The sequence below is a fragment of the Euleptes europaea genome, chromosome 11, assembly GCF_029931775.1.
Source record: "Euleptes europaea isolate rEulEur1 chromosome 11, rEulEur1.hap1, whole genome shotgun sequence".
NCBI classification, from domain to species: Eukaryota; Metazoa; Chordata; class Lepidosauria; order Squamata; family Sphaerodactylidae; genus Euleptes; species Euleptes europaea.
In genome coordinates, this window is record NC_079322.1 from 30191276 (window position 1) to 30207163 (window position 15888).

The 15888-nt window shown below is 39.7% G+C and overlaps 1 protein-coding gene across 2 annotated transcripts in view; it reads right to left on the bottom strand.

The window, feature by feature from the left end:
* Window positions 1-1128: 1128 nt before the first annotated feature.
* Window positions 1129-15888, bottom strand: part of ATP2C1 (ATPase secretory pathway Ca2+ transporting 1) — a 46962-nt gene continuing 32202 nt past the window's right edge. Inside the window, exons 16-27 of one of the 2 annotated variants that reach the window (XM_056857007.1) lie at window positions 15019-15123; window positions 13782-13938; window positions 12996-13166; window positions 12254-12351; window positions 10970-11020; window positions 9941-10107; window positions 8461-8529; window positions 7299-7415; window positions 4557-4704; window positions 2877-2972; window positions 2464-2605; window positions 1129-1305 (exon numbers count right to left, since the gene is read on the bottom strand). In XM_056857007.1, coding sequence (XP_056712985.1) covers window positions 1172-1305; window positions 2464-2605; window positions 2877-2972; window positions 4557-4704; window positions 7299-7415; window positions 8461-8529; window positions 9941-10107; window positions 10970-11020; window positions 12254-12351; window positions 12996-13166; window positions 13782-13938; window positions 15019-15123 — 1455 coding nt within the window. In that variant the 3' untranslated portion in view covers window positions 1129-1171. Of the gene's footprint in view, window positions 1306-2463; window positions 2606-2876; window positions 2973-4556; window positions 4705-7298; window positions 7416-8460; window positions 8530-9940; window positions 10108-10969; window positions 11021-12249; window positions 12352-12995; window positions 13167-13781; window positions 13939-15018; window positions 15124-15888 lie in introns of both variants that reach the window. The other variant, XM_056857006.1, reaches the window with a different exon arrangement.

The following is a 15888-nucleotide window of genomic DNA, read 5'->3' on the forward strand; positions in this document are numbered from 1 at the left end:
GGGTCCTCCATATTAACACATACCAACAGATGGAGGACCTAAGGTATTACTGGGGTCTACAAATGCACTCCATCTCCTTTAAATAGCTCTCCCCTCCCTCGGATGGCATACAGTGCAACTGCAAAATAATAAGATCCAAGAAAACCATAATAGAAACCATTTAGTGGGAAAACTATAAAGAAATCAAAAGTTGCATTAAAAGAGACAGTAGATCTGCCAAGAAAATACAGAACTCCTTGTCTTTTCAGGTGCTTATTAAAAAGGAGACTAAGTACCACGCATCGTGGGCCTGACATAACAGAGGTTCACTCACTCATGAGGTATGATTAACATAGTTGGGATTCAGACTGCTGAATACAAAACAGTGGCTGTAGGCTTTAAAAGTCACTATTAAGTATGTGACAAGGCAGTGCACAAAATGAAAATACAGCTTGCTCTGGCTAAGTGAAAAGTCACCTTGGAAGTCAGAAAGACAGAAATCATGTTCTGATTTGTGATCTGGATTCATTCAAAATATCAAGTTACACATCTGCACTTATTTTAAGAAAAGCAGACATTTACTTCAAAATTTGCAATATAGGCTTTTCAATCACAAAAAGAAAGAAAAGACAGTGATCTGACAGTGGTCACATCTGTGCAAAGAACTTAAGATACAAAAAAATAGCACAAGGAACACATTGCAGGATAACCTAAAATAAATACAGGAGCTAAAATATGGCACTCTTGTAACTCTTTCTAGACCAGATGGAATGCCTCAAAATTTTTGCAGTAAAGTCCCACCACCACCATAAAAGTAAAGGTTCTTTTTTAAATAAAAGCTAATATCTAATACATGTTTCTATACACGTATACCTCTAAGAGCAGAAGGGGGGCGGGTCTTAGGCTTTTGACATGTGTTTCTTTAAAGTAGTCTCTCACATACTTACAAAGTTCCATTCAATCTAAAAAGTAAAGTTTTGTGTCTGAGGGGAAAAAAAGCATTACCAAAGTTGCATAATTTTGTTTTGTTACTCCCTCCGCTGGAAGTTTAGAAGTCAACAGTCTTTAAAATTACCAATGTTCATTTTCAGTCCGTGAAAGAGGACTTGTCGAAAGCCCTTTTATCTTCTTGGGTCCCTTCCTCTACATAGACCGCAGTTTCTAGTTTTGCAAACGGAGAATGCAATGTGCATCATACTTCAAGAAAAGACGATACAGGCGAAGAACTGACGTGCTTCTGGGGCTTCTCTCGGCTTCTTTCAACCTTCTTTATGGTCTCTGCTACAATGCATACTGAGGAGGTGAGGCCCAGAAGAAACAGCAAGTCTAAAGAGATGAGCAATATGAAAAACTTTTCAACTGGTTAGGGACGCTGATTCAGCTGTTTAAAATCAGGCAACAATCAAATCAAGCAATTTAACTATCCTCCAAGTTTGATATCAAGGAAGTGCTACTAATGTAAATGGAATAAAATCAGAAAAACAGAGCAACCAGGAGAAGGGACTCCAAAGATGATTTTTTTCCTGTTAATGTTTAAATGATTCCCAGCTTATTTGTAAAACGATTCCCTGCTTATTTGTAAAATTTGTAAAAAGTTTGTCTTTTCTAACTGTCAAATGTTCAAAATTAAATGGACAATTTAAACTGGACCACTGTGCTTATGTTTTGTATGAGTAATAGGAACCACTTTCTGATGCCAAGCATCTCAACTGCCTCCTGAAAGAAATCATCTTTTTTTAAATTAAGGTGTTTTTCTCTGCAATGAGCTGAGTGCCACATCTTCAGGAGATGGAAAAGACAGACCAGAGTTCTTGAGTTCTCAAAAGAGACCTCAGTGATATGAATTAAACTAGTTTGTTCAGCGAGAATAGGGTTGCATTCAAATGTTATGACAACAAATTCAATTCCAATCAGGCAACACCATACATTCTGATGACTCATGTTTGGATCCAGTGAGCTGGATCAAACCAGGAAGTGTCCAATGAAGTGTTGTGCAATAAAAGAGGGAAGTGAAGAGAATTCAGGATTCAAACAATCACAGCAACAAGCTGTGTTCACTCCACATCAGAGTTTAGTTGTGGCTTGTTGACATCTCAGTTAGTTTAAGGCTGCAATCCAGCGCTAAACATTTTTTACTAATGAAGCAAGCTGCATTTAAATTCAATGGGACACTTTCTGAATAATCATCTTTAGGCTAACCACAATTCAGTGGCTTGTACTAGTATACAATGGGAAGAGGAAGAAATGCCTCAGGTGGAATCAAGAAACAAACATTAAGGGAAGCATGGGGGTGGGGGGAATGAATCTGAAGAAATTCTATAATGGGCAAAAGAACTACAACAAATTAGGTAAAAAAGAAGAAATGGTACTCAGGTGTTTGGACGAAGTAATTCCATTGATCTGTGAAGTGCCTTAATATTCACTATCAAAACGAAATGTGAACCTTTCTACCCTTGTCTGAAGCTGAACAAAGACTGTCCTTACCTAGTATACTTAGACTCTCTGTCTGAAAGACCTTCTGAAGAGGCGGGAAGTAGATTACCAATAGCTGTCCCATTATAGAGCCAAGGACCGCATAACAGAACATTTTGTTGCTGCAGAGCCCAATTTCAAACACAGATTTAGTCTGCAAATAAAGAACACTGAAATTATACCTTTTTCATTTGCCCAGTATGTTAACCACAATATTTTTGGAATTATCTGGTATGTTAGAGCTCAAATGGAAGATTTTTGAATACTAAATGATTCCTTAATATCCATAATATTATCCTAATACGCATTTTTGTAGATAATCTATGCTGCTGAATTAATTGGAATAGTCTACTAAATTTTCATAATTTCAAAAATTACTCAGTATTTCAAAATGTTCATATATCTTTAACTCAGCGGTCACGTACCTGAGATCTTGAACTCAAAGCATTGAACATATCAAAAAATACAAAACAAGTGAAGGTCATTGTTGTATCTCGAGGTGTTATGACGTTGTCTCGAAGCTGACAAAAAAAAAGAAAGCTTTAATATATGAAGTTCTCTGCAGATCTACAATAAAGCATTTCAAATTAAGTTTTTATCCAAAATCTAATACCACAATACTATAAAATCAACAGTCTCATAACTGTACGATCCTATTTATGTAATTTCTGTACAGCTTAATGTGTCATGCAAATACTGATGCTATGCCTCAGTTCCTTCTGGTGGTTCCAGACTTCTAAAATCCTAATACATTGATACTGAATGACCAATTTTTGTGATTGTACTGGCTCACTATGCATAATCTGCCTGGTTCAGCCTGGGAGCTTATTCCTCTCACAGTGTCAAATAGGAAGTGTTAATTAATTCTAGTGTTACAAATAAATGAGATCTGAAAAGATGCCAATGTTAGTGTGGTAGACTGTTGGTCGGATGCTGAAAGCAGGTCTAAATCTCCATGTACTTGTGAACCGCAGCCTAAATTACCTGAGGACTTGAGGTTAAATGGTTCTTTGAGGAAGGACGGGATACATATTTAGCAAGCAATATGGAAAAGTGCAACAAAAAGTAACAAATGACAACTTAAGATGGGATAATCTTCACTGACCAGTGAAGAACAGACATGTTGCAGAATACACGGCCTGCTCTGGAGCCATACGTGTCTTGGTAACAACAGTTACAACATCCAACCAAGGTCTGATTATAAGTAATCCTGTAAACCTAGGGTTCAGTGCGAGAGTGCTTCCTATACCATCTGCCAGCACACTGAACACATGAACACACATGAAGCTGCCTTATACTGAATCAGACCCTTGGTCCATCAAAGTCAGTATTGTCTACTCAGACCGGCAGCGACTCTCCAGGGTCTCAGGCTGAGGTCTTTCCCATCACCTACTTGCCTAGTCCCTTTAACTGGAGATGCCGAGGATTGAACCTGGGACCTTCTGCATGCCAAGCAGAGCCTCTACCACTGAGCCATAGCCCCTCCTCAAAAAAATTAATACATTGAGGTCTGCCACAAAATATCTAGTGTTCTCTGGATGACTCTGACCCTCCACGTACTTATTTTGTTGCTTGTTTTTTGGAGGCTGCCGAGAAGAGCCGAAGGGAGGTGTTTTTAGAGATGGGTCTTTATCTAAGTTTTATGGTTTTATTGTTCAAGACCTTGGTCTAAGAACAGGGGGAAAGAAAGTGTTCTCTGGCTTATACCTTTTTTTAAAAAAACTCTCTCAGCAAGATAAAAGTGCAATGGTCAATTAGATGTAACAATTATCAATTTAAAGCTGGTATTCAAAGAACTGTCGGATGGCCCCAAGAGCTTGGAACACACTCAGCGAGATTTACAGTTTTTTCTATGAACAAGCATGATGTCATTTATAATCCTGATTGTTGAAATGCTTGAGTTTCAAAAGTGGACTACCATATGGAACAATGAGGAGGCATTACAGAGTTTCAGGTCTGAAGCCCTCCCTTGGGCGTGCAAAATTAAGTTATGTGATTCTTTGCATGTTAGCACTTCGACAGATGCTGCTACCAGCATAAAAGCAATAAAGTTCTCAAAAAATTTAAAGTGCTTTTTTAAAAAGACAGATACATCTGTGCCTTACCTCCCTCCAGAAGACAAATAACGTTCCACATACAATAATTATAGCTGAAACTAATATTTTAATAATCAGATTTTTGGTCAAAATGCTGTCCTTCACATTCCGTGGAGGTTTCCGGATAACATCTTTATCAACAGGCTCAACTCCAAGGCTAAAAATAAAGATAGAACAACTTTTTGAAAGGCTGAGTTCACTGATGCATCTAATACTGAAAATTATTCAGAAATAACTTGTTGAATGGGTTCCTACTTGCCCACAGAGCCCAAGCATTACATTTTTGCTTAAACAGAATAAAAGTATCCTATACAATTTACATAAAGCTTGTAGTGAGAGTTATCCTCTTCTCTTTTTTGCCGTCAAGTCACAGCTGACTTATGGCATTTTTAAGGCAAGAGACATTCAGAGGTGGTATGCCACTGTTTGCCTCTGCATCACACCCCTGGTATTCCTTGAAGCTATCCCATCCAAATACTTGCCACGATCAAGGCTGAGAGTGTGTGACTGGCCCAAGGTCACCCAGCAAACTTGGATGGAAGAGTCAGGATTCAAACCTGGGTTTTTCTAGATCCTAGTCTAGATTAACCACTACACCATACTGGATTCATAAAAACGTAAAGGCTTCTGTGTGTGTCTTCAAGACAGCACAAGCAGATAAACGAGCTCTCTGGCAGACTACTTGTAATAGTGAGCACAGACTTCTTCATGGCAGCACCAATCGCTGGGTGGCATTAACACCCCATTTATTTATTTGTTTGTTTATGTATTATATTTATAGCCTGCCCTCATGCCCAGTCAGACTGGACTCAGGGTGGGTGACAACCTTTGAATCCACATAAAATCATAACACATTACAAATTGAAAACACAACAATCATAACAACACTAAAAACGATGGCGTTCAGTAAAACAATAGTAGCCACCATGGAACCAGATAAGCAGAATACACCCACACAGATAACAGGAGTGGGGAGAGAGATGGGGAGGCCAGCAATGATGGACAACTCGTGGCTGCCCTCAGTTATAGGCCTGGTGGAATAGCTCTGTTTGACAGGCCCTGTGGAACTCCTTAATGTGTCGAACTGGTTAACCCTCTATTTGAACAAAGATTGAACAAATAATCTGAAGTTTCCACAGAGAAAACATGTCTTAAGTCAAATTTTGTGGTGAGATCTTTTTTTGGTGGGAGTGAGTCAATTAAGTTTGCAGTGCAGTTTTACACAGGTGACGAAGCCTACAGAAAGCAGGAAGGGAATATGAACCATTTACAAGCTCTTGCTACCATTTCTGGAAAGGTATCAGAAATACAACAGCATTTGACTCATCCTCTCCAAAAACACAGCTTAAGAAAATATGTTATTTGGAAGTAAAAGTACCCCAATTTCCAAAGTTGCAACTGCACTTGGTTGCATCCTAGGTAAAGCTGAAAGCAATGAAGAGGTTTTGGGTGACCTGCTGTACTAAAGGAACATCTAACTGCATAGGCTAAAAGCTTCCATTCACCCTTTTCATGATAACCTTGGCATTTTGACAATCTGCAAACTACTGACAAATTTTTAGGTCAATATAAAGCAAAAGTACACAATGGGCACATCAGGTGCAATGATTACGTTGGTCACATGAGACCTGGGCTTGCTACCACCCCCCAGTCATTTTTGTCAGCTTTATTCCTTTCCCTTATTGTTTCATGCATTCCTGTCTTTTAAAGTGGGTACTCTTATCCAAGTAAAGCTGCAACCAGGTTCTTTTCATTCTGTCCTGTCAACATATTTAGAAAAAAAGGTAAAGGTAGTCCCCTGTGCAAGCACTAAGTCATTACTGACCCATGGGGTAACGACACATCCCAACGTTTACTAGGCTGACTGTGTTTAAGGGGGTGGTTTGCCATTGCCTTTCCCAGTCATCTACACCTTACCCCCAGCAGCAAGCTGGGTACTCATTTTGCCGACCTCGGAAGGATGGAAGGCTGAGTCAACCTTGAGCCAGCTACCTGAAACCGACTTCCGTCGGAATCGAATTCAGGTCGTGAGCAGAGCTTTTGACTGCAGTACTGCAGCTTACCACTCTGTTCCACAGGGCACAAGATATTTAGATAGGACCAATTAAAGACACACCGAATAAAGAATGTGGGGGAGATTCAGTGTGTCAAAGGCAGATTTGTCTACGCTTTTAATGCCATGTAGATATTTTCTAACCACTGACTTGCAACCATAAGCCCAGCACCGCGCTGGATCTGTGAAGATCCCATTCGGAAGAACACACAGGGCAGACCAGAGTGACGAATCACCTTGAAGAAAAGGAATGGCTGCAACAATAAGCACCAAGCTAATTTTACAGATCTTTATGTATGTACACAGAGAAATACTAGAACTTGACTCAAACAACTCCATAAATACAGAGAAAAAAACAGGAGAAGTGAATCCAATTTATGAAGTATCAGATTACACAATTAGATATTTCTTATCAAAATATATGTGAAATCATAGAATCACAGAGTTGGAAGGGACCACCAACGTCCAACCCCCTGCACAGTGTAGGAAATTCACAACCACCTCCCCCCACACACCCCCAGTGGCCCCTACTTCATGCGGAGAAGATGGCAAAAAACAAACAAAAAAAACCCCTCCAGGATCCCTGGCCAATCTGGCCTGGAGGAAAATTGCTTCTTGACCCCAAATATTGCTAATCTTCATGTACTTTCTTAGCATCAGCACTAATTCCTTGCATCAAACCTTAAAAGTGTTTTTACCTCTGAGCTGGAGGCCCATCCATGATAATGTTGATCCATAAGATCTGCATGGCATTGAGGGGATTAGGAAAGTTCATTAAAGTAGCCAACGAGATTAATGTCAATGCAGCTATACTCCTGTTGAGAAAAGTTGTTTTATACAGCTGTCAGCAATGCAAAGTTTACAGATTTTGTTTGTTTGTTGATGGAAAACATTTCAAGCAAGGGTAATTATACTGTGCATTTCAGTTGCAAAGAAATATATTTGACTATTACACAGAAACAATCTAACTGCTTTAAAACATCACGCAGGTTATTGGGGTAGAAATCATTGTACAGTCAGAGCTTACTCTTTGGTACAAAATAGTAATTCAAGCATCACACTCATTTTTTTCTTGCTAGAATACATCCTACATTCAGAAACACAACAAAAGCCCAAGATGCTTTTTTTTACAATCTATAAGGTACACATTTTCCAAGCAGTGCAACAGAATGGTGCTCTTCTACCAATATACAAGAAAGACACACCTTATTAAACCGTTTGTGGCTAGCGTACTCCCAAAGAACATTAAAAAAAACCCTGTACATTATTGGAATATGTTCCAACTGCATGCAGAAAAGAATCTCAACATCAACAAAAACATAAACTCTGGGTTGAAATTGTGTTAAAACACCTTTTTGTATTAAAGAACCTCTTGTTTACCTCATTGAGGTGTACAAATACCTAATGAGCCTTATAAAGCTATCAATAAGTCCTTTTATTGCAATGTTTGGAGAATATTTACCATATCAAGTGAAGCATCATGGGCTCTTGGATTAAAAGTGGAAGAACAATTTTTTTTTAGATCTTTTCCAACCTTCTAGCACTCATTTCATGCAGAAAGAAAAAAATGTCATCAAGCCTTTCAAAGGATAGACATGCGCTTTGCAGTAATTTCTCTTAATTATACCTTGGATCCATTACACTGCAGTTTCGAACGGCCAATGCCAAATACTCTCAGAATTACTACAGCATTATAACAAACCATGGCTCACGCCTTTGCATTATAACAAACCATGGCTCTATAATAAGATGCAATGTAACACTTAATAATTGCCAAGTTAAATTTTTGGATAATATTGGTGATGCAAACTTCTAAGCAATTTGGTAACAGGAAAACTTCTGACATGTTGCAAAACTTACGTGCTAAGTTGAAATCTAACGAAATTTTTAATGTTATTATAAATTCCTTTGCCCTCTTCAATGGCAGACCTAAAATATAAAAACCAAGATCAGAATGCTAAGAGACAAATGAAGTACTATGTAATGCATTAACTTAATACCTGGAAGGTGTCCTGAAAATGTAACATGGCAATCTAAGGTTCAGGTATTTATATGATTCTGTAAACTTTCACAGAATGCACCTGTTCTCCCTTGGCCGCTTCCAAGTCAATATTACTCCAGTTTTTTCAATGATAATTTAATTATATAGAAGTTTTAATTCTGGTTCTACCAACCCTGGAATTTCAAAAATATATATAAGGGCATAATATATTCCAGATATTCCTTATTTCCTGAAGCACTATATTATTCCATTTTGCTCTAGAAGCTAAGCTTTGTAGCATCGGGTAGAATTTCTTCACACAACGCATAATTAAATTGTGGAACTCCCTGCCCCAGGATGAGGTGATGGCTGCCAACTTGGAAGGCTTTAAGAGGGGAGTGGACATGTTCATGGAGGATAGGGCTATCCATGGCTACTAGTAAAAATGGCTACTAATCATGATGCATACCTATTCTCTCTAGGATCAGAGGAGCATGCCTATTATATTAGGTGCTTTGGAACACAGGCAGGATAATGGTGCTGCAGTTGTGTTGCTTGTGGGCTTCCTAGAGGCACCTGGTTGGCCACTTGTGTGAACAGACTGCTGGACTTGATGGGCCTTGGTCTGATCCAGCATGGCCTTTCTTACGTTCTTATGTTATATATTTAGACATAATCCATTAAAGACAGCTCAAGTTGTTAACGACTTGAGTTTCAAAGTGAAAGTTACAGAAGATAATTTGAAATTTGTCAAGCTAGTTGGCATTGCCTATACTGCTACTGCTGATATTTTCCTATTATAATGTTCTGCAGGTTATTAGTCCTTGCCTTTTTTCAGATCTTATCTCCAGGACAAATATTTTAAGCTGGTACTTTGTCTATACCTACTTTCCTATGTGTCTATACCTTTGGTACTTTGTCTATACCTATCTCCCCATTGCTTTTTTAAAGCAGCAAACCATGACAGATAAATGACTCAAGAATGCCCATTAATAGTACTACCTAACGGTTTAAAAGTAGTATTTTAAATAGTACACGGACATACTCTAGAACAGTCTGGAGTCCCAGTCTTTTTGGTATGGTGACCCACAAGTCCAAATTTTGGTGGTACAGTGAGCCACTTAAATAAGCAACCAACAGAGCATGCATAAATCAATGAAACTACAAAATTTTAGGACCCGGTTACGCAGGCTTTGCAACTCACAGGCTGGGAAACGCTACTCTAGGACACATTTACTTCCATCCTAATCTTGCATTTTTCATCCACAGGAAGACTGTATATTTGCATTCATTGCCACGACTGCATATTCCAAACAAAAACCACCACACAAGATACTATTTCTGAATGAGCAAACTTACATTATTGTCTGAAAGTCGTCGTCCACTAGGATCATATCAGCTGCCTCTTTACAGACGTCGGTGCCCGTCTGCCCCATGGCCACTCCAATGTCGGCAGCCTTCAGGGCCACTGCATCATTCACTCCATCGCCCGTCATAGCAACTACGGCACCATTATTTTGTAGGGACTGAGAGAAGGTACAATTATTGCCATTCAGTTATCACATGGCTTTATAATTCAAACTTCTATCCTCCCTGCCAATTAAAAATTTCCAGATCCATAGACGAGCAAAACCATTGATCAGCATACTAAAATAATAGCAACCGCTGGATTCACCTAAGAATCATTCCATCGGTTAAAAGCCTGTGCCAAGAACTAGAACAAAACAGTTTTTACCCAAGGCCTAGTGCTCAATAAAGTGATGCCAGGTCAATCACCCTAGAGGGATTTCCCCCACAAAGCCCAACCCACATCCAAAATGCTTTTCTCTAAAAGGCCTTTCTCTGAAAATCTTAGAAGGTGCAGTCACTCAGAGAAGGGCCTCCAAGGATTATTTTAAAGCACGAACAGCTTCATGTGACAGTTTGCAGCCTTTTACTACTGCAGATTCATAAGATACTTTATGTGCATTTAAATGAAGCTGAAGACTTTCTACAAACAGGATGCAGTTTTTCTCATGAACGAAAGCTATCAGTATGGGCTTTACCAGGCAAATGAGACAGTTAATCAAAAATGGCTTTGACGGCATTTCTTCTGCTACAGTCATTGAAGGTTTCCATTTTTTCTTGGCCTTCTGATATTACAATGCTATTTAATGAAGTGCCCAAATACTTCAAAACAACCTAAACTTTAAAATTGTGTTGTCAGTTGCACTGAGCCACAAAGAGCCACCCTCAGCCCATGAGATCTTAAATGTATTTTGTCACTCAGCATTAGTGGCAGATAGCTCTTCAAGGGTCCTAACTGATTTCATCTAAAATTCTGAGTTAGATACTGCAAAATGGTAGCAATGCAGGGATGCAAGGCTATTTTTTGGAACACTCACATACCTTAACAATCTTCAACTTGTGTCTGGCGCTTGCTCTGTAAAACACTGCTATCTAAAAAATGGAAATAAGAACAACAGGGTCTTAACTATTTCAAGATCATGGGCCCTAATGATAAAGAATACACCTAACCTCTATCATAGAAGACTACTCCGACATAATAGAGCGTTCGTCGTGTAAAGGAATGTTGAGGGAGGGAGGAAATTCCTCTCTTGACACTTTGCTTCTTGCGTTCCTCCGCCCACCCACCCCCTTATTAAAATAATGTGCAGTTGATCGAGGCACAACAGACTCACGACAACCCCTTCCATGGGGCGTTCCAGGCATGAGATGAACAGAGGTGGACTGCCACTGCCTCTCCCCATGTAGCAACCCCAACCTTCCTCGGCATTCTTCCAGCCAAGTACCGACCACGGATGACCCTGCTTAACTCTTAAGCCCTGAATAGCTCAGGTCGAACTAGGCTAACTAAGGTGTTAATCCCCTTATTAGGCTTGCCTGTTCTTCTCAGTCCCATCAGAGCTGGATCCAGCAAGCAGAAAGCTAGTAGCTGCTGGGGTCCCCAAGTCCAAAGGGTCTACCACCCTAACATGGATCATCAGTTTGCAAGGAGCCCCAACAGGGTAAGAAGCAGCATGATATCATTCTTTGGTTCAAAAGGCCGGTCTCTAGCAGGTTAAAGGGGCCTTGCCAGAGACTTTGTTCTCTACACCTGGAGCCAGCACTGGCAGCTGTTTCCACCAGTATGCATTGTCAGAAGCCAGTGTACTACAACACCTGGCTTCTGACAATACAAGACTCCCAGGTAATTATTGTCTCTAACTTTTTTTAAAAAAATCAAAAGCTAAATTGTAAAGCCATTTAATACATTTTTTAAATAATTTTTTTATTATTTTTCCAAAATTATTAATCAGATGGTTTAACAATAACATAAACAGTAAAAAGTAAAAACAAATTGGTAACATTGTTAAAAATATTTATATATACCGTAATATATAAATTAGCGATAAATTAGTAATCTCTTTTGCATAAAATTTTAATCCTGATACTATTGTTAATATTTATTGATCTCTTTGACATTTATATTTTTCAAAGAAAAAAAAAAGAAAAAGATTAATAGTTAGTAATATCATATAAAGGAAAGAAAAAAGAGAAAGGAGATAAAAAGACTACACTTCGGGGTGAGGGAGATTTCCACTCCTCCCTCCCCTTTATACGTAGTAGTTCCTGATTGGTAATGTTTTCTGCACCCCCACACTCCCTCTCCCTCTCCCTTTATAAACCAACCTTGGGTGCTATTTGTGAAAGCTGTTGTATATCCAATGCATCTATTTCTTCTCCTGAGACCGCCTGAGAATTTTTGCAATACAATCCCAAACGACTTGCTGAAAAAGAAGTTATTCTGCTTAGATGTTAAGAGAAAGCATACAACGAAGCAACAGTGTATTCTTTGGATCTCAGTGGATGCAACTACAACCTTCTAGATCAGGGGTGTGAAACACAAGGCCTGCAGGCGGGAACCAGCCCCTTGAGAGCTCTTATCCGGCCCATGAGCCACCTGAGGCAGCCACCCCGCTCCAGTCCCAATCTGGGCTGGCGAGGCACGTAAGGAAACAAATCTTCATTTACAAACAGAGCAATAACATAGCATTTCAACTCGGCTGCTTCTTAAATACATATCTAGTTAAGAATTTATGAATCCTGACCTAGTTTGCCTTTAAAAAGAAGCAGAGCTGTTTAGGCTCAACCAAGAGGCGTGTGCTTGTCCGGCCAAACTTTGGACTAGAGTTCTGAAAAACTGCCCCTCCCCATGCTGTAACAAACTGATTTTGAAATCGGACTCAGTTTCAAAAACAGTTTGCAATACATTGTAGGCTGGCAAAATAAACTAGAGTCCGTGAAACTGGTTTTATGGGTCTTTAGAAATTGGCCATGGTTTCAATATTCTAGACAACTCTAAACATTTTAATATATTTAAGGGCAAGGTAATCACTAACTCAATTCAATAAAAAAACAGAACAATCCATACCAATGGCAACAGCAGTCTCCTGTGAATCTCCAGTAATCATTTTTATCACCACTCCAGAAGTGATAAGTGTATTGACAGCTTCTTTTACGCCGGTTCTCGGAGGATCAATAATTCCAACCAGACCCAGAAAGGACAGCTGCCCAAGCTCGGGACCAGAAGCTAAAGCCAGAACTTTAAAAGAAATAACAACAAAAGATTTAGATATTGCTATTCTTTTAAAAAATCATCAGAATGGCACTGTTAAGTTTTCCAGAGTACACCAACACACACCTTTTCCCAACAACAGTAACACCGACAGCTTTTCAGAGGCTCCTGTCCACCACTGTACAGAAAGGGTAGACCTTTCCAAACTAAAACATCACTTATGACTTAATCTATTGAAAGTAATGTGGTGGTAGCAGGGACACATTTTCTATTAGAGGGACTGCAGGGAGCACCAAGTTTGCTCTTGTCCTACACATTATCTTCCAGATTTTGGAGGAGAGTCCTCATACGCAAAGCTTCTTCAGACAGTTGATATTCATGTTGTTCTGGGAATTTCAGAAGCCTCGGACTGCAATCCAAGCTTATAAACAGGATTTCATATTAAAATCTTGATGTTTTAAGTGCCCACATCCATATAATTTGAGAGCAATGTGGTTCTTAAGAATGGAAACAAATGGTGGTGGGGGGGAAAGGCTTACTCACAGCTCCTTTCTCCAGCTTCTCTCATGCTGAGCAGAGCAAACAATTAATTTAAAAAATGCTACCCTTGGCTGTGAAGGCCAAACTGGGATATGGTATTACCTCTAAGTCCTGCAGAGCCCATGGATGCTTTCTCTTGCTGATAAAGATCCCTTTGTTGCTGGCTGAGAGGTAGGCTGTGCACTTTGCTATTGTACGTTGTACAGTATCGAATAACTTCCTCATAAGCACCTTTCATGAAACAAATCTCTGGCTTGTCCTAAAAAGGAGTAAACATGTTAACACATGCTGTTCTGTCCTCTACCTCAACTCTGTCATTGTTATAACTTCAAAGCTTTCAATTTGACCATGGTTTCTAATTAACTGACAATTCATTGCTCTGGAGAAGGCAAACCCCTCATCCACATAATGGAACACATTATAGCTACCCCTGGCTAGTTAGCTAGCATTACTTTGTTCTGTGAATAAATACTGTGTATAAATATATATATACACGTCACATACTTGGGTTGGAGTCAGAGATGTAATTTCTGCCAATTCCCTATTCCTGCTGCAGGTCACATGAAGCTGCCTTATACTGAATCAGACCCTTGGTCCATCAAAGTCAGTACTGCCTGCTCAGACTGGAAGCGGCTCTCCAGGGTCTCAGGCTGAGGTCTTTCACATCACCTACCTGCCTAGTCCCTTTAACTGGAGATGCCGGGGATTGAACCTGGGACCTTCTGCATGCCAAGCAGATGCTCTACCACCACTGAGCCACAGCCCCACCCCAGCTTGCCCCTCATGCAATTCCAAAAGGTCCCCTGTCCCCAGAAGCCACAGTTCACAGAGATCAACAGGCTGCAGTGGGAGATGGAGAAGCTGGACATTTCTGTTCCAATGATGGAAGCGTCTTCTGTTAGCAGAAAAAATTAGCTTGGATCCAGCCCATAGTTACTTTGAAGAACCGGGTTTGAAAGCCCTGAAAACACAGCCCGACGTAGCATAGGTGTCATAAGAACAACGCTATTTCCTGTCATTTCAGTAACACACTGCAGAAGGATCTTCAACACATCTTCCATCCTAATTGCTACAGAACATGCTGACCAGCTGCATGTTCTACCACATGAGTGTCTTGAGAAAAAGAGACAGCATTTCTGCAGCATTTGCATACCGGTCTTGACTTTACTTGGAAGTCAGTTCAATGCAAACAAATGATGCTTATTTGCTAGTGTGCTTAAAATTTCAGCCGGTCTGAGAAACTCTCTCTCTTCTGCATGAGAATAACTGTGCCACTGTATGTTAGGCAATAGGTGGATATTGGAGTCTGTAGAATAAAACAGCAGAAATAATGTCATACCTGTTGCGTTCTATGCACACATTTAACGGCCATCCATTTTTGCTCAGAGCTGAAGGGATATTCTGCTTTTCTTATGTAATCCTGCTGAATTCCGTCAAGACCCATCTGTGAAAAAAAGTTATTTAGTTTCAGTGTCCTCCAAATACACCTCTTAACTTGCTATTAGCGGCACCCAGCAATCAGTAGGTGGGTTACGTTTTTCAGGATCAGAGCTGTAGCACAGAAAGTTTCCCAGTGCTATCTTTGTCTGTGAAAAATTTCCTGTTTCTAAAGATTTACTGTTTCATAACACGAACAACTATGAATGACTGCCATTGTCAACTTTGCTTAATACTGTATGGGCAAACTTGAAGTTTTAATTTATGTTTTTCAGGTGATTATCTCTAGGAATTGTACAAGTGTATATTCTGTTCATCAATAAATGCCGGGGTGGGGAATAAAGCAACAAATATATATAATAATCCGCATTTTAAAAAAAAATCAAGCTATGGATTCACCTGATTGGCTTTGATATGGGCTCCACAGCTAAAGCTCAAATTCTTACGTATCTCTTCTCACGTAGCAGAAGGGATACTGTAACCCCCAATCTGATTCAGAACTAACAAGTAATGACAGTGAAACAGAGGAGCCCCGAGGGCCATCCATGGTAGAGAGCTAAACTCTACTGAAACCTAAACACATCCATGGCGTAGCACACAGTTCTTTGGGTGTGCTAAAATCACTGTGCTGAATGGTTTCAGTGCCTTTTGTTTTCTTAAATTTAAACAAAGTACATGCTATATTGTCTCTACCATTTCCACAACCACTCTTCTATTTCACCCACTATACATTTTCCAACACTACCTATGGATATAACCAAAACATGCAGAA